At 50.9% G+C, this 19,174-nt stretch overlaps 1 protein-coding gene across 1 annotated transcript in view; it reads right to left on the bottom strand.

Annotated features, from left to right (window-relative positions):
* XKR6 (XK related 6) overlaps window positions 1-19,174 on the bottom strand; it is a 304,315-nt gene that overhangs the window by 14,107 nt on the left and 271,034 nt on the right. Inside the window, exon 2 of the mRNA XM_054498087.2 lies at window positions 14,607-14,803. Coding sequence (XP_054354062.1) covers window positions 14,607-14,803 — 197 coding nt within the window. The remainder of the gene's footprint in view (window positions 1-14,606; window positions 14,804-19,174) is intronic.

Genomic DNA, 19,174 nt, shown 5'->3' with positions numbered 1-19,174 from the left:
ATTTTGGCCCCTAGGGGACATTTGTCCACGTCTGGAGACATTTTTGATTGTCACAACTCGGGGTGCAGGTGCTGCTGGCATCTGGCAGGTAGAGGCCAGGGATACTGCTAAATACTGCAATGCTCTGGAAAGCCCCTCACAACAAAGAATGACTTGGCCCCAAATATAATCGCGCTGAGGTTGAAACTGTGATAGGGCATTTCCTCAATGTTCTATATCAATTAAAAAACAGACAGTGAACTTGGCTGTGCCTAATAACTGAAGATTTAGACCTTCCAAAGAATTCCCCCTGAGAAGTGGTGGGTATCCTAACAGGCCCGGAGGTACAGATGCAGGGACCTTGGGAAGGCCATGAGGACAGCATCTCTCCAGCTCTGATAAAGAGTGGATGACTGGTTCCTAAAGAACCTATAGTTCCTAAAGAAAAAGCCACCACCGCAATCTTCAGCACTGGTCCCAAATGCATTTCTTCTACAGCTGCAGGAAAGCAGACATGTGAGAAATGCTACTGTGGCTCTCCTGGACCCTGGGCTTTTCTGAGCAGCTGGCTGGGGGCTGGCGGCCACTCTGGGAATATGGTGGACAACAGGGAGGTACCAGACCTCCCCTCAAGGAGTTTCAAGGTCAAACACCAGGGTTTAAAGGGCCCAGGAGGAGGAATGCTAAATCCAGCCCCCTGCTTCACTTGTCTCTTCTTTTTAAGATTCTGTCAGGGATCTCAAAATACCAGCTTCACAGCCAGCTGCATAAAGGCAAACTTTAGAGATTCTAGAACAAATGTCAGTCACCCAGCTGGCATGGTACAAGGCTCAAGGGTGCCTGGATCCCGGTTGGCCTGGAGCAAACTATGGAGATGGCTGTCTGCTGCCCCTGGAGAATGCCAGGAAATCCATTCTCATTGAGGAGTAACAGCTGACCAGGCACAATGCCCTGCTGCTCCCAGAAGTGGCTGTGTTTTGACAGAGGCAGGGAGATGCTCTGGAAAGGACACGGGTTCCGTACAAACAGCTGGCTTGGGTCCAGCCATGTGGACCTGGGCAAATGCACTGACTCTCTCCAAGCCTCAGTTTACTGTTTGTGAGCCGTGGGTAAAAACATGGATTTTGAGTATATATACATATAGAGAGAGGGTGTGCATATGTGTGTATGTGTGTGTGTATATATATGTATATATATATACACACACACATAGAAAGAGAGAGAGAGAATATGTGTATATATATAGACAGGGTGAGATTGTATATATATGTGTAGAGACAGAGAGGGTGAGTGTATATATATATATATATATATATATATATATAGACAGAAAGAGAGAGAATATGTATATAAATACAGAGAGTGAGATTGTATAAAAATATGTATATATAGAGAGAGGGTAAGAATATATATATAGAGAGAATATGTATATATATATATGGAGAGAGAGGGTGAGATTGTACATATATGTAGAAAGAGAGGGGGTGAGTATATATATATAGAGAGAATATCTATCTATCTATCTATATATAGAGAGAGGATGAGATTGTACATATATATGTAGACAGAGGGGGTGAGTGTATACATATATATATAATATATATATGTATATATAAAGAGAAAAAGAGAGGGTGAGTATATATATACACATAGAGAGAGAAAGAGTGAGAGGGTGTGTGTATATAGAGAGGGTAAGTGTATATATATATATAAAAGAGAGGTGTGTATATATAGAGACAATGCATGTATATATACAGAGGGTGAGTATATGTATATATAGAAAGGGAGGGTGTGTGTATATGTGTGTGTATATATAGAAGGTGTGTACATATATAGAGAGAATAGGTATATATAGAGAGGGAGGGTGAGATTGTATACATATATGTAGAGAGACAGGGTGAGTTTACACATATATATGGAGAAAGAGAGAGTATATATATATAGAGAGAGAGAGCAAGACAGGGTGAGTATATATACACACATATGTATAAACAGAAAGGATGTGTATACATAGAGAGGGTAAGTATATATATCTGTGTGTGTGTGTATATATATATATAGAGAGAGAGAGAGAGAGCCCTAGAGAGAGGTGTATATATAGAGAGAGTATATGTATATATAGAGAGGGTATGTGTATATATAGAGAGGGATGGTGTGTGTGTGTATATATATATATAGAAAGAGAGGGAGAGAGAGAGGGTATGTGTGTGTGTGTATATATACAGAGAGAGACGGTGTGTATATACATATATAAAGAGATGGTGTATATGTATATATATATATATAGAGAGAGAGAGAGAGGGTGATTATATATAGAGAGAGGGTGATTATATATAGACAGAGGGTGAGTATACATATATATATAGAGAGAGTGAGCATATATATATGAGAGAGAGGATAGGTGAGTATATATATATATAGAGAGAGAGAGAGGGAAAGAGAGAGAGAGACAGAGAGGGTGTGTATGTGTGTGTATATACATAGAGAGGGTGAGTATATACAGAGAAAGAGAGAGGGTGTGTGTGTATGTATATATATGTGTGTGTGCATATATATACATAGAGAGAGAAAGAGGGTGTGTGAGAATATATATGTAAAGAGAGAAAGAGGGTGTGTGTGTCTGTATATATATATAAAGAGGGTGAGTATATATATATATAGAGAGAGAGTACATATCTATAGAGAGGATGAGTGTATATACATATATATAGAGAGAGTGAGTATATATAAAGAAGGTGTGTATGTGTGCATACATATATAGAGAGAGGGCGAGTATATATACATATACATATAGAGAGAGAGAGAAAGAGAGAGGGTGTGTGTATATACAGAGAGAAAGTGGGTGTGTGTGTTTATATATAGAGGGCAAGTATATCTATATATATAGAGTGTATGTATCTATAGAGGGCGAGTATATCTATAGAGAGAAGATGAGTGTATATACATATACATATATATATATACAGAGAGAGAAGAGAGAAAGAGGGTGTGTGTGCCTGTATATATATAGAGAGAGTATATATCTATATAGAGAGGGTGAGTATATCTATATATAGAGAGAGAGTATATATATAGAGGGTGTGTATGTATGTAATCTTTTCTGTGTATGTATATGTGTGTGTGTGTGTGTATATATATATAGTCTCTGTATTTATACTCAATATATATTTGAAATTACATTGTTCATATACTTGTTCATTCCCTGCCTCCACTAAAATGTAAGCCCCAGGACAGAGATCTGTCTGCCTTTTTCATCTCTGTACCCCCAGAGCCTGGCCAGGGTCCCCAGCATCCTCTGTGAGGAGATTAGGCAGGTAGGGTTATTTCAATTTATAAGGTGAAAATGAGGCTCACAGAGGTTAACCGTTGCCCTGCCCCTTAGCCAGGTACTCAGCCGTGAGTGCCCCGGGAGACACAGCCTGCCGGGTGAAAGCACTTCACTCAGCCAAAGCCTTGATAAGGATGGAGGCCATGTGCACACCTCAGCCATCGCTGTTGGGCGCTTCCTTTCTGCCAAGAGCAAATGTCATCACTTCTGCCTCCTAACACCCCTCTGCGATAGAAGAGATCACCAGTGTTTGCAAACACGATCACTGAAGCTCAGGGATGGGGAGGGACCTGCCCCAGTGCACTCAGCCATCGATGCAGAGCAGGTGTGCAAAGCCAGGCCCCTTTGGCCCCCACTAGGGGCTTCACGTGGTGTTCAAGGGAGGCACCTTTTCTCCAAGGTGACAGGAAGGCTACAGAGGTTCCCGATAAGCAGAGAAGGACCCAAAGTCCTTGGTGACTGCTAGTGAGGGTGAGGGGTGAGGAAAAGGATGGGGTCCCAGCAGCAGCACGAGGCAGGAGGACCTGCGATGGGGGCCCCATGATTATGTTGCAGATAACAGGTTTCAGAAGCCAGCAGCACTCGCACCAGGGCCTGGCAGCCAGGGGTGCAAGAGGCCAGGAATGCAGTCAGGACTCTCCTTTGGTCAGGTCCGGGCCCAAATCTTGCCTCGGGATGGCCCTTGGGCAAATTCCAGACCCCTGGAACTCCTCTTGGCGTTCTGACCAACCTAACACCTCAGACTGGTTCAGGATTGAATGGGTCTATGGGAGTGAGCTTCCCAGATGAAAAAGGTGAGGCTCAGAGAGTGCCCCCCACCCAGCCCACCACTGTAATCACCGTAACCGCTGTAATCATGCTTCCCTGTCTTAGCAAGGCAGGGGGTGGGACAGCTCACTGGGAGTCACTCCAGTGTCCCTTTCGGAGCCTCTTCCTGAGTATATATAGTATATACTGGGGATGAGTAGTGCATCCCCAGAAGTGAGAGGGACATAAACAAGAAGACAGTATTCGTGAAACTCCTGGGCTTTCCTTGCTGAGATTTGTAAAGGATGGGAAAGATCTTTTGGAGATCATTTAGCCATAGTCTTTCCTGCAGCTGGAAGCTCCCACGAGGTCTCAGGTTCTTGATGGCCTGTGACGTGACTGTCTAATAATTAAGTACCCCTGCTGCCTACAACTTACGGTGACTCCCCCAATGCTCCCCTTCCTTAGGCCAGAGCTGAAATGGGCTTCAAGAGGCTCTTCTGTCTCCTCGCATGTTTCTGAGACCCAGAGAAGATGAGATTGGAGAGATCTGAGCAGTCTCCCTTGCAGCATCCTAGCTCAGCTGACTTGTGAGTGGGGCTCTTTAACCCAGATTCCCCAAGTGGGAAAGTGGGGGAAATCTCACAGAAGAGCAGCTCCCTGGGCAAGACCCTGGGGCAGGCTGGGCTGTGGAAGCAGAGGGCTCCCTGCTGGCCTCCTGGGGAGCCCCTGGTGCCCAGTACAGAGGTCCCCCTCCTCTCTCCCCACTGGCTGCCCTCAGACACTGGGAGCTCTCCCTTTGCTCAAGGCCTTTGTCTGGGCCACTCTTCTTTCTCAGGACACTGTCCTCCAGGTGTCTATCAGCCTGGCCGCCTCCCCTCCTGCACATCTCGGCCTCACCCTCACCTCAGTGGCGCCTTCCTGGTCTCCCTATTGAAGACCAATAGAGAGCCGCATAATAGCTATTCACTGCACACAGCTCTGCCTCCCTTCCCTTTTCTCTTCCCAGCTTTCTTGCTCTCTGTGCACTCCATTTTCTAATAGAGAAAATATTTGCTTTGTTTATTGCCCGTCTCTCTACACGAAGCAGAAGCTCCACGAGGGCAGGGTTTTCTGTTTTGTTCATTGCTGTATCTGTCCCCAGCTCCTGGAACCGTGCTAGGCACATAGTAGGTGATTAGGGAAGTTATTGAATAAGTGAATCAATGTTCCACCTGCAGTAAATGCTTAGGCTTCTGAACTTGCCAGTGTCACAGCCACCCCCACGAAGCTACCTCGCTCACTTGCACTGGCTGAGGAAGCCTGCTCTCATGTCTCTCAGTTCCAGCATTTCATGTGCAAACATTTCCAAGTCCCGAGTTGCTGCTTCATCTGCATTCACTGCCATGAAACCCATTGAGTTTGCCTTTCTCCTGTTTCTTTTTTTTTTCTGCTGCTTTAAGAACCCTCCCTCTCGCCATTGGTTGGTAGGGTGACCTCAGTGCAGGGCCTCGGAATGGCATGCAGGTTCAAGCCAGAGTGGTGCAGTGTGAGCATTCAAGTCTCTGTTTAAAATTCTTGCAAACTCCATTTAACAGGGTAATGGTTTAATGTATTGTTTAACAAGAAGCCGTTTGGAGCTAGAGCAGGACTTGCTATAGACGCCAAGCAGATTCCAAATGGCATCTCCTCAAAATGAGAAGACAAACATAGAGCTAGAGAAAGGCCATCCCTGGCGAAGGAGGAGAGGCCAAGCCCATGTTCTGGTGGGAGGAGGCAGGCAGGTCTGTGCTGCGTCTCTCTCCATCTCAACTGTGGGTGAAGATGCGAGCCAGCCGGAGAAGGGGGTCAACAGGGAGTTGGGCATCTTTCCTTTGATTTAACTGCTCGAGGCCAAGGCACAGCAATGCCATGAGCGCCCGGAAGTGGAGCTCGTGTGCTGGCAGATGTATGTGCCGCTGAGGCTGAAACCCCAGAGTGTTCCTTGGAGACGCCCGACCCCAAGATCAGCACCGCGAGCCATGGAGAACGAGGGGCTCTGCTCAATTTGGGGTCCACCAGGCAGCGTGGAGCGCTGGCAAGGGGCCAGGACATGGGAACTCTGGACCAGGTGATTCATTATGCAGTGTCGTTTGACGTAGTGGATTGGTTGTTTTGGGAACAAATTTTACTTCTCATTCTCATTCCTAAGGAAATGGAATGGAAAATTCATGGCTCTGGTGCTGAGCTCAGATCCAATACCTTCACCTCACACAACCAAATCACCACCCCTTTCTGGGAGGCAGCTTCACCCTATTTTAACCAAGATCCCAAAGTCTGAAGTAATCACCTTTTGTGTCCTTGATTTAGAGACGGTGACAGCTAATGTCCCATATGAACAGGACTGGAAAGATACAAGAAAGTATTTTCATGTAAGAAAAAAGAAATCTCCCACAGAGAGAGTCGTGGATGTCTTTCACTGTGGGGAGAGGAAAGAGAGGAGGCCATTCAACTGATCAACTGATCCAACTGATCCAACTGCTAAGAGTCGGGCCCCTCGGCCCTCCCTCCACCTGGGGACAGAAGCAGGCTTTACCCATAGAACGGATACTTGGCCAGGGAGACAGAGCAGTGGAGCTGATGCTTCCTGTGGGATGCTTTTCATCCTCACCAGGGAAAAAAAGAAGTAAGTGCTTGCTGGGTTGGAGCCGAAAAGAAAGACACAGACATTTCTGCTTAATAGGAGCAGAGAAAAGCGAATCGTCCTTCTGAGTTGTTTGGACGCAGTCAGTCCGAATTCTCGCTGGAAAAAGAGGTGAACGTGAAGCTCAAACACAGGCCTCTAGAAGGGCTTCTGATATAAAAGGAGCCTGCAAGTGAAGTTGAGAAAGAAGAAAACTAGCAAGGAAGTTAGCACTGAAGAGACACAAAGATCCCTAATTGTATCTCAGAGCTCCAGGTTTGTTTAATGGAAAATCAGTGTTTATATGCAGGGTTTATAATTTTCTCATGCTTCCCTGTCTTAGCAAAGATGCTTTTTTTTTTTTTTTTTTGGCACAAATTTGGTGCTGGTATCTGTGGTTATGGATGTCTAGGTGGGGAGCAGGGAACCCTCTGGGAGAGGCATGGCATTTGGACCACATTTTCTAGGTGCTGTGTGACCTGCTTAACTGCAGGCCCAGGGTGGCAAGGAGTATCGGAGGCTTTTCTAATTACCCTCCTTGCTGTGTGACTTGGACAACTTCCTTCCTTCTCTGTGCTTCGGCTTCCCTGTGTTAAACGGGGAGCGGGGCTGGATGGCCTGACGGGCAGCGTCTCCCCCACCTCCACTCCCAGGAGCTCCTGCCAAGTGCTGCATGGTGGAGTGGGACTGTGCGACTTTATGCAACATGTCGAGGTCTGCTTTTGATCATCTCTGAGAGAATTCCTTGCTCTAGGAAGAAGTATCTTCCCAATGTGTGTCCCGTGAGCAGGAATGGTCTACATGGCGCCAGCTGGCCACGTTCTGGGGTCAGAGGTCACTCTAGGTTCCAGCCCCAGCACAAGTCTGATCCCACCTGGGGATGCCCAGTCTTGCCCCCTGCTGAGTTAGAGTCTGAGGGGCACACAATGGCTCAGAGGATATCTGAGGGCACCTGGGGTTTCCTCTGAGGGTTCCTGGGGTGCCCTGATTTTTCAGGGCCAGAGAGATCTAAGGAGACCAGAGAAACATGCACCATATTGGAAATGTAGGGCACTGGGTTTTCATTGTGAACCTCTCACTAACTGAGTCTGTCACCTTGGACTAGTCCCTTGATCTCTCTGGGCTTCAACTTCCTCATCTGTAAAAGAAAAGGGTTGAACTACACGTTTTCTCAAATGCTTGTTTCCAGCACAAAGATTCTGTGCTTCTATGTGCGGGGAGACAAGTAGACAGGCAGCCTTAGAAGATGCCAGAATCTTGTTATCTATCAAGAATCTCGAGGTCTTCCAAGGTTTTGGGGCCAAAATGATAATAGTATCATCTCACATCCGTCTCCTCCAGAGCCACCCATCCTGTCCTAAAGTCTCTGTCTGGATAAGCTCTTTTGACCTCTGGGTCAGGATAGAAATGATCTCCAAGGAAAGGCTAGGCAAAGGGCGGTGAGCCCATATGTGTCTTTCTCACTATCAGGGTCCCAGGGAGCTGGAGGGTCCTTGTCCCAGATCCATCCCCTTGCCTCCTGGCCAGGCCAAGCTTAGCTCCCTAGTAAGACAGTGAAGCTTCCCCCTGAGTGCTTGGAAGAGGCACACCTAAGAGGCTCTGGAAGACTCAGGACATGTGCAAAAAGCCAAGCTCTGGGCACAGACTTTGGGGGCAAGAGGCAGAAACATCGCTTTCTGACCATGTCAGTGTGATGGCATCTGGGCATGCACACATGTGTGTGCTGGAGCTGACAGTCCACATCCATGCCCAGCTTGGCCATGACACACGCCACCCTCCACTCCATCCCGGCAGCAGTGGCTGGTTCCTGCAGAATCCACACAAATTTATCTGTCTCCTCCAGACTCAGCCATAGCCGTCCTTGCTTATGGGCACAGGCTTTGGAGCAGGACTCTCCAGGTAGAGATCCCAGCTCTACCACTTCCAAGCTTGAGGTGTTGTGCATGGTACCTATGTTTATGCAGAACCACTGGAGAATCCCCAAAGGAGGGAGGAGGACAGAGCCATCACTCTTCATCCATCCCCCAATCCCTGCTTCCCCATAGATCTTCCTCCCAACACACCCAGTGAGAAACCACCACCTCTCTTTCTATTACCACCCCCAGTAGCCCTATTGCATCCTGTTGGCTCATGCTCCAGAACAGACCTTAAATCTGTCCATTGCATCCTTCCCCAAACACTCTCCATCCCATAACCTCACAACTGGCCCACCACAGCCTCCAACAGGTGCTCCCTGCTCAGCCCTTGCTTCCCTCCCTGTGTAACAGAAAAGGGACCTTCTTCAAAAGCAAGCCTGGCCGTGTGCTTTTCCTCTGCAGCCCCTCCCACTGCCCTTGGAATAAATCCAAGCTCCTAGGGTCCCCTAGGCTCTTCCCAATTGGGGCCCTGCCTTTCTCTCCATCCTCTCACCCCAACTGCCAAGCTCCAGTCATGCTGAGTCCTTTCACTTTTTGGAACAAGTCAGGCTTTCCTTCCCTCAGGGCCTTTGTGCAAGCTACTCCCATTGCCCAAAAGGCTGACTCTTTTCTTCCGAACTTGGTTCCTGCTCATCATTTGTACTCAGCTTAACTGGCAGCTCTCTGGAGGGGCTTTTCCTGACCCCCTGCCTAAAGTAGGCTTTCTCCAGCCCCACCGAGTTGTCTGCTTCAATACACTTACCATCACGTGTTATCTAATTGTTTTTGTGCTGTGTCCCCAGACAGAATGGGAAATTCATGACAGCATGGATTATGCCTGTTATGCTCCCCATTGTTCCTCCACACATAGCATGGCTCCTGGATAACACATCTTTGTTGAGTGGCAGAGTGTATCATGTACCCAGAATATGCCAGGTGACGCACTGTGGAGGTGGATGTGGAGCTCATTAGACCTTTGCAACAACCCAAAACGTACTTGTTATTCCTAATTTACAGATGAGGAAACAGGAAATTAACTTGCCCAGTGCCATAAAGTCAATACATGGCAGAGCTGGAATCTGCATGCAGCCCTGTCTGACTTTTCCTGCTGCACTGGACTGCTTTTCCAACCCTGTCACAACCCAGAACAGGAGTGGAGCCTTAGCAGACACAAGACTCACCAACAGCATAAATGTGACATGTCAGAATTATGTGCTCCCGTCATTTCTTTGTTCTTCTGTTTACTTAAACTTTCAAGACATCAGGCTTAAGGAAGACCCTGCAGAAATGTCCAAATGACTCCAGCATAATAATTGTATGATATATTACTATTATTTCCCTTGAGTCTGTATTTATGGGGAAACTGGATATAAGTGTGTCTTTCAGGCTGAATATTGTTCTCTTAGCCCAGTGATTAGAGAGAAACAGAGGGTGGAGAGATGGCAAGGGAGGGAGAGACTGGCATTGGCAAATCCGCGCAAAACTCACCTATTAAAGTGGTAGTCATAGTGATCTTTCCAACCATCTACTAGCCCTAATGGTATACAGTGGACAGAAGTCATTATAAAGCCCACCAAAGCAAGGTCAGTGAGCCACAGGTCTCACCAGTAAAGCCTGAAGGCGAATTCAGAAGGTACATCTACAATAAAAGCACCACTACCACCACCAAGAAAATAGCCAGACATCCTACAAGGCACTTCACATTTGTCATGATGTTTCATGCTCATAACAACTCTCTATGATAGGCACTAGCATTATCCCCATTTTAGAAATGAGAAAAATGAGGAACAGACATGCTCAGTAACTTGCCTAATGTCAAACAGCCGTCAAGCTGGGGTGGGAGTCACCCCCAGCTTTCCACATTGCGACCCTCCAGGCAGCCATGTGACTGGGAGAGGCCATGCCACCAACAGGTCTGTTACAAGTCCACAAATTTTCTCTCCCCTCTTCCAATTTCTGATGATTAAACTTATTTTCTTTAAAGCTTGCACATTTCCTGCAGCTTAAAAAGGTGGGAATGGCATCTACTAGTGTAATAAAATTGTCTGGTGATGAGGACACAACTTTAGAAGTTAAGTAAGACAGAAATGCCAAGCTCCTTACAGGCAGCCTGTGCTCAGTGATGGCTAGTGTCCTTCCTTCCCATAAACCCAGCTAATGCTATAGCCTCATCCTTGGCTTAGAGATCCACAACCCAATGACAAGGATGGCCACTGGTCTTTGTTTAGTCCAACAGGTCCCAAATATATTTAACCACAAAAGGCTGTATTGAGAAACACCCATTCCACATTCCAAACAAACTTGGGGAAATGCTCACTGGACCTCCCAGTTTCTAGCACAAAAACAGGGGATCACAGGGAGGAGGAGCCAGGAGGGGCTTCCCTGGGGTGAAGGCCCAAGAGCAGCATGACACTGGGTCGCTCCCGGCTCCTTTTCCAAGGGGTCTGCTCTTGGCAGCATGCCCAAGTGGCCCCTGTCCTTGCACAGACCCTGGCCCCAGTGGGCTCCCACATGAGAGGACATTTAGGAAGCAACATCCATTGTCCCTTGGGAATCCCCACTGGCTTTCCTCTCCAGAGATTTGGTGCCCAGCCCTTTCTGTTTATAATCTGAGAAACTATTATACAAAGGACAGGCATAACAAGGAGGCTGGGACACAGATGATCCAGAAGGCCAGAAAGGGAGAGAAATCTCCCTAGGACCTGGCCCATGCCAGCCCATAAACCACTGAAGGATAGGCATCTTTGCAAACCCATCCCCAGCAGGTCTGGCCCATGGTGGGTGGTATCATGACGATGGGGAGGTGGCTGTCAGAGCCCTATAAAAGGATGACTCCACCTGGCCCTAGAAATGATAAACACAGCCCCTTATGTGCCCGTGGAGTTTGAAAGATTACAAAGTGCTCTCTTGTGCATTATATCATTGCATCCCCACTGAAAATTAGGTATTATTCTTCTTTCTTCCAGTATACCAAAGAGAAAGCGGGATCGTGAAAAGATGAAGGTCCAAAATCACAAGAGGTTATAAGTGGTGACCAGCTCCTTGGATTTCAAATGCCCCATTGGGAGCCCACCTGTGCACCACCCTGCTACCTGCCCTATCTGTTTGGGGTGTCAAGATCTGGCCAAAGGTTGGAAGAGGAAAAGATGAGAGGAGGCATAACTTGGCAGCCCTTGTGGTACAGAGTGGGGAAGATTTGAAATTGAAACAGCAAAAGGCAGTTTAAATAAGCAGAGTCTGCTATCGTTTGAAGGTGTCCCCTCCAAAGTTCAGATGTTGCCAGTGTGATAGGATTAGGAGGTGGGACCTTTGAGAGGCGATCAGGCCATAAGGACTCCTCTCTAGTGAATGGGATTGAGGGCCTTATAAAAGAGGCTTCATACAGCATGCAGCTAGCTTGTCCTTCTGCCCTCCGCCATGTAAGAACACAGTGTTCTTCCCTTCCAGGGGATGCAGCCCTCATTAGGCAGCTGAACCTGCAGGCACCTTGATCTTGGACTTCCTAGCCTCCGGAACTGGGAAATAATAAATCTCTGCTCTTTATAAATTATTCACTCTCAGGCATTTTGTTATAGCAGCACAAACAGGCTAAGCAGAAGTCTCAGACAGCAGCTGAGTTCATTTTGAGAAATAGAAGGATTGATATGGGAGAGAAAGGTGTCCCTCTCCAGTGCCAGCAAATCTGCCCGTGAGAGCATTGTTGCCCTGGGCTGTGGGGCAGCAGCCCTGGGATCTGAGGGCAGGTTGGATATGGAGGCCTCAGCAGGGAACCAGACATTGCCCTCCCAGTTGGCAGCACATCCTGGCACCAGGAGCTGCTACCCAGGGTCAGTGCTGACTTCCACAGAGCTCCTTTATGGTTAGGTTTGTAGAGCAAGAATGTGCATTTCAAAGACATCCCTGTGATGCTGGTCTTGTTCCAAAATCAATCATCACATGAGTCTCTTGGTGCTGAGAACAAATGATGTTGTTCAAACTGCTGCATGTTGTCCATGCTCACACCATGTGTTTTCTCAGCGATCCTGTGAGGCAGGGACTCCCATGGCCGCAGCTGTGGGCAGCCAATCACAACAGTTCGTTGCCAAGCATACAGCCTGGGTCCTCAGGCATCCTGAAGATGGAGCATCAGCAAGGTTTCCCTGTGTTCCCAAGCTCTTCTCAGTGCCCAGGAGAGAGTATGTGTGCATGTGGGTGTGTCCAAGAAAAAGGGAGGGATCAGATGAGCGGTCAGCCCTGCCATTCTCCATGAGGCCTCCTGCTTAGCTTCCACATGTCCCAGCTGGAGCCAGACATCGAGTTGGCTCCTTCCAGCTCTCCTCTCCAGGCCATGGTTGCTGGTCCAGTAGGCACCAGCTGGGCTGTCACTCCAAGAAGCTGGAGCCCCTGGGCCACCTGGGGCCTCTTCCTGACAAGTGAGGACTGCAGATGCCCAAGGGCAGATGTTGGCTGGTGTCACCCCACTGGCAGTAGCTGCTGAAGATCTCCATACCCCTCCTGCTTCTGTGGGTGCCCAGAAGATAGAGGCTGTGGCTGCCTTGAGCATGCAGCTTATGCTTCCTGAAGCCTTGTCAAAGGGCGGAACTGGGCCCTCAGCTCAGTGTGGGTCTCAGGCCTGGCGTCCCCTGTGTCCATTCCAAGGGTCACATGGCCCATTTTCCTTGCTTCTGTGATGGACCAGCAGGACTGCAGCCAGCACTTTGTGGGATGGACAGATACCCTGGGGCCCCTTTTTCCACCAGGTAGCCTCCATTGAGGGCTGTTCTGGTTCAGTAGATGGGACATGAGGCTTCACCTAAGCCGAGTTTGTATAGGACAGGAGAGCCTATCAGCAGCACAGCCGGGTTCATAACCAGGTCCCCAGGCTTTGAATGCCACCAGCAAGCTACCAGCCTGAACAGCTCCGTCTTCCACTGGCTTTTGAAGATTAAATCCCCTTTTTGCCTAAGTACCTAAGGGGATTGGAGCCTACAGAGGGCCAGCTTGGAAAAAGTAAGGAGGCACATCTGTTCAGAGAAAGGCCTGGGGTAGCGTGGCTGTTCTTGCCAGAACACATTGGTGAGGAGGTCCCTGTGGGTGTCCTTGAACATGGTGACACGGAGGGCCTGCTGGGGCACCAAGAGGACCTGCGGGGTCTGGAGGTGAGAATCCAGGAGACCGGGAGGTCCTGCTGGCCAGGGAGAGCTGGGGTACGGACAGCAGACCCCTCCTCATGGCTGCCTGGCTACCCAGATTACACATGCTCACTGAGCGCTCTGCAGTCAGGAACTTCTGGGCTGAGTCTCTTCAGCAACTTCTTGCCTTGAATACTCCTAGTGATGATGAACTCAGTACCTCCCAAGACAGTTCACGCATGGCTCCATGGACTGTCTCTCATTTGTTGAATGGATAAGCGTCTCCCTGCAACTGCTACACTTTGGGATGATCCTTCTTGCCCATGACATCCCTTCAAATGTCACCCCATGTGTTGTCGCTTCCAGCCCCTCCTCCTCCTGGGCCCTCTCCCCTGCTGGAACTTGAACAGAGCTACTTAAGCTGCTTTACAAATGGGGCTTACACATAAGCTTGGTTTGAAGCAAGAGCACCACAGTTTAAGGGGTCTGAAACCATTAGTGCTGCCCAACATGACGGCCCCTTGTGGTCCCGCGCTATCTCTGGTCTGCGACTTCCCCTCCCATAGAGGTGCAAATGCCTGGCTCAGGTCAGCACCAAGGACAGGGGCCACTGCCCCTGATGGGGAGACCCAGAGCCCTCTACCCGGCTGGCTCTGCTCTGCTCACATGAACGAAGCGGCCTGGAGGTGCCAAGCCAGCGCACATACATTCAGGACATGCCTGTGCCGCTCTTGAGCGTGGCGTGGGCCCCGTCAGCACTGCACTGGGGGCCGGGCATCCTGGGGACTCAGGGCAGGATGGGCAATGCCCACAGAGCGTGCCAGGCACGAAGTGTGTGGGAGGCGGCCGTGGTCCCCAGGTGGAGGGCAGGCCGGGGTGGCGGGGCGCGGCCGGCGGGCACTCACAGGGCAGGGTCTCGGCGCTATTCTTCTGGATCATGATGCAGAGCTGTAGCACCAGTTGGGGCGCGCTCTCCAGGAAGGTCTCCAGGAGGCGCAGCATGTTGACGTCTGCATATTCATACATCATAGCCCAGTAGAAGCGTCGCTGGTGTTCCTTCCGCCGCTGGCTCTGAATCCCCAGGTACATGGTGCGGATATACCTGCCCAGAGAGATGGGGAGAACACAGAGAGCATGGGTGGGTGCAGGGGCTCCAGAAGACCCTTGCCATCCACCTAAAACCAAGAGACTCAGCATCCCCCCACCACACCCTGTGCTCTGAAGTTCCCAGAGGCTTGGACACGGCTTTGGGGGGGCTCCTGGCAAAAGGACATGATGCTGAGGCATGGGGGAGGGGCGGGGCAGGTCAGGAAAGGATTTGACCACTTGTGGGCCCCTAGGCAGGTCCTCCTTCTGGTCTCCCATTTGCTCATCTGGAAGATGAGACTGTGGGGCCAGATGCCCTCCCAGGGCCTGCAGGTAGGCATCTCAGGTGAGCTCCGGGACAGGGGTGGGCTTTCAGGTTCAGGACCCCCGGGGGGAAGCAATCCAGCAAGGTTATTACCTCTGTTGTTCTGGAGAAGGAAAGGAAGGGAAGCGGGTGAACATTTGTGAAGCTCCTACTACGTGCCATTCACTGGCTGGCCATGCCCAGGTGGTAAGTAGGAGGGTATGGTTCTCACATGTTACAGACAGGAAACAGTGTGGACTCAGAAAGGTTGCCCCCACTGCACAGGCTCCTGTCGCTGGATAGTTGAACAAGTAGGGACCACACCCAGGCCACTGGACACCCTCCCTGGACATCAGGGGGACCCAGGGCCTGCCATGGAGTCTCCGTCTCAGCAGGGCCCAGGACACAGGTGCAGATCCGCTGCCCACCCTCTCAGGACCACTCCCAGGCTCTGTGTGGGAGGGCTGAGGGGCCAAGGAAGCAGGTAGGGGGAAGAGCAAGGCTCACAGGTCAAGGAGGCCTGACTCATCACTTGCTAAGTGGGGGATCTTGAACTAGTTATTCCAGCTCTGTGTCCTTGTCGCTCATCTTTCATATGGGGATAGAATGAGAGCATCGCAGGGTGTATGGGAAGATTAGTGAGATGATATGCACAGTGGGCATCCCCCCAGGTCGTATAATAACCCCAGCCTGATTTTCACCAGAACTCTCTGGAACTGTGTCTCCAAGGCAAGAGAAGGACTTAAGGCACCATCCGAACGCAGCCAACAGGCTCCAAGTCTGGGCCAGGGTAGAGGCTGTGGACAGGGCTCACCCAAAAGCAAGGGCCACAGTGCACAGCTCTGTGGGCCCAGTCAGGATCAAAAACAGGAACCATAAACTGCGTGCCAGTGGCAGTGGGAGAGAACCACATGCCTGTCCTTGACTGTCCTGTGGGATGGACATTCTAGGACCCACTACTGTGCCCTTTGAAATGCCGAGCCTGACTCGTACAGATGCAGTGCATGGCTGACACCCTATCCAGGCCCAGCTGGCCTCGGATATTACCAAGAACACACTCAGAGCTGCTGGATGGTCTGCTCTGTCACTGCCACACCGCCAGTCGGCTCCCGGCCACTGCCCCTCTTGCCTGGAGGGATGCCGGAGTCTCCTTATTGGTCCTCCACTGTCTACTTTTACCCCAGAACAACCCATTCTTCATGCCGCTACTCAGCCACAAGGGTGACCTCAAACACACATGCCAGGTGCAGTAAGCCCCGCTCACCATCTGATGAGGGGTGCCCAGCTTCTCTGTAGATTCCTAAGGACATTTGGGGGCCTGGATCCTGAAGGGACCCAGCCAGGGAAGCTGCAATGTATACCTCATTTCTCTCCAGACCCACCCTCTGTGGTGAGCAGAGATGCAATCTTACTGAGAACCAGAGTGAGGCTGGCATTGCAATGACGGCCCCATCAGGGAGGGACATGGGAGGAAGGTTGGTGCACCAGGCCCCCGGGGCCAGGTCCTTCCAGGTATACAGTCTCTTGGGGTCTCTGGCCCACCTTGCGGGTCAGGTCTGGTTATCACCACTCAACACATGGGGAAACTGAGGCTCTAGCATGAAATAAACCACCAAGTTCTGGTTCTGTTCCAGGTTCTGCCACCTGCCGACTGTGGCATTTCCACAAGGCGTTGCTTTGCCCTGGGCCCCTGCCCGTGAGTTCACAAAATCAAGGAACCAGGGAAGAGGCTCAGGAAGAGGAAGGGGGAGGTTGCACCTAGTCTCAGAGCTCACAGTCACTAAGAGAGGAGGGAGGGAGAGACCCAGAGAGATAGAGGCAGAGACGTAGAGATAGACAGTGAGACAGACACACACAGAGAGACAGAGAGAGAAGTAGGAGGGAGCTGAAGGAGAAAGCAAAGGCGAGGGGAGCAGGGTCAAATTTGGGGGTCTGAAGGAGAGGACTGCCTGGAAGAGGTGACGGCAGCAAGAAATGTGTGCAGGGAGGTTCCCGGAAGCAGATGTCATCATCGGTAGTTTGGGAAGGGCTGATGGTGAGCTCCTGATGGAGGGTGATAGAAGGCCAGGCTGATCAGCCGTGATGGCAGCGTGGGGAGGCAGGGCATCAGGGGACACGGATGCTCCAGCTGAGGCACCGAGGCAGGGCTGTGTGCCCAGAGCTTTGGCACCCATGTCTAGGAGAGCCTTGTGCTGAGTGGAGCCTTGGTGCTGTGGGTCTCCCAGATCAGAGCTGCTCCCTGTGACCCAAACCCGGCTCTCTCAACAGGTGGCACCTGCAGCACACAAGCCATGAGCCATAGATCACTCCAGGCCCCAGACCACAAACCTAATGGTCTCAGGGGTACTCAGACTACAGACTCTGCTTCTTCTAGCCTCACAGGTGGTCCAGCAGCTGGAGGAATGGTTATATGGCAGCACTAACACTATCCATCTGGGTCCCAGGTCAGTGATGCCAGTGCTCAGGTTCACCCAGGTTTGCCCTACCAGGCAAAGGGAGCACCAGTTCTACCCCTCCACGCCACATTCTCCCAAAGCCACAGGCCCCTCTGCCCACCAAGGCCAGGGCAAGGGAAAACGAGTCCAGAATACGCCAATTCAACTGGGATGCCTGCCAGGAGGAGCCAATCTTGATGCTCTCCTGGGTGTGAGCACCCCAGGGTGTGGGAAGAGCCAGGGTGGATGTAGGCAAAGAGGGTGCCACTCCTCCCTGAGCCAATTAGCAAGCAGACACTGGGGCCTAGAGGGCACCAGGGTCCAGGCAAAACCGTTTGGACAGGATGGTGCCTCCTGGGTCACCCGCACAGGCACCTCCGGGACTGTAGTAGGGACTGATCACAGCCCTGCCCAGGAGTTCCTGACAGCCAGGCCTCAACGCAAATGCTCATCCTTTCCAACTGCTCCCGGCTTGGTCCCTCCTCTGCTACTCTTAAGTCCTTGGGTCCACAGTAGACAACCGAGGGGTACTGGTTTGCAATATAATTAGGTCTGGACACTGGTCTAGTCCAACCCCCACTTTATAGTGGAGGGCCCCGGTGCCAGAACGCAAGCCACTGCCGCCTCAGTCACTCAGTGCTGTGGGGCCCAGACGGGACCAGAACCCAGGCCTGACCCCATGACCTTGCTTGTCCCCCACAACACGTGCAAAGCCCCTGCCTCTCATGCAGGACGATCCTGGCAGCTCCTGCGATCACGCGGCTGCTGCTGTCCTCGAGGCTCTAGGATTTTTCCTCCTCCTAGCTTTACCTGGGGTCTGTCTCCCTCAAGATCTAAGGAGCTGCCAAGAAACAACGAGGCAGATGGGTGGGGTGGGAGGAAGGCATAAGCCATGTCCCCCCAAACCCCTGGGCCAGCGCTGCTCTCCCTCGGGATCTCAGTTTCCTGTGTGTAAAATCCAGAGCTCCTGGGTGACCTCTGAGGCGGCGCTGCCAGCCGCCTCCTGCAGGGCCTCCCATCCCCTCTGCAGAAGCGGCCTCGACCCGCAGCCACACGGTGGCGCCAGACCCTAAGCGTCGCGGAAAGGCGGCTCCAGGCAAGTGATCTCATCCCACAGGCCCGCGCCCTCTTCTGCCACCGCTCGGGGTGCAAGCCCAGAGGTGCGCTCCGATGGGGGAGGCAAGGCAGGAGACTCAGGATTGGCTGCCATTCCTTCAAGCCCCCTCCTTCTCCACCTTCCTGGCGGGTTCCAGAAAGCTTACCGCACCCTTCTCCAGTAAGGTAGCTTGGGAGAGAAGACACCAACTCTTCTCCCGGATTTGCTCCCAAAGTCGGTGTCACCTCCTGTCACGCCATATCTCCCCTAGGAGCCTCGGATCATGAAATACACGGGGGTGAAGGCAGCAATGCCACGTGTCCTCGTGGAGCACGGGCTCAAGAGAGCTGGGCCTGGTCTATGGTCTGCAGGAATGGCCCACCGTGAGCAAGTCACCTCCCATGGCTGGGCCCCGCTATTCCTATCACAGGAGGGGCAGGTAGGAGGGATCTCCAAGCCTCTGTCAACATCTTATAACTTTGTCTTTCTTCAAGTGAGTCACCTCACAGAGCACAAAGGATGGCCTAGCATCTTTACAAATAATGCCTCATG

Source organism: Pongo pygmaeus, chromosome 7 (assembly GCF_028885625.2).
Source record: "Pongo pygmaeus isolate AG05252 chromosome 7, NHGRI_mPonPyg2-v2.0_pri, whole genome shotgun sequence".
Classification (NCBI taxonomy): domain Eukaryota; kingdom Metazoa; phylum Chordata; class Mammalia; order Primates; family Hominidae; genus Pongo; species Pongo pygmaeus.
The sequence above is the reverse complement of the archived record's forward strand: the minus strand, read 5'-3'. Positions and strand labels throughout refer to the sequence as shown.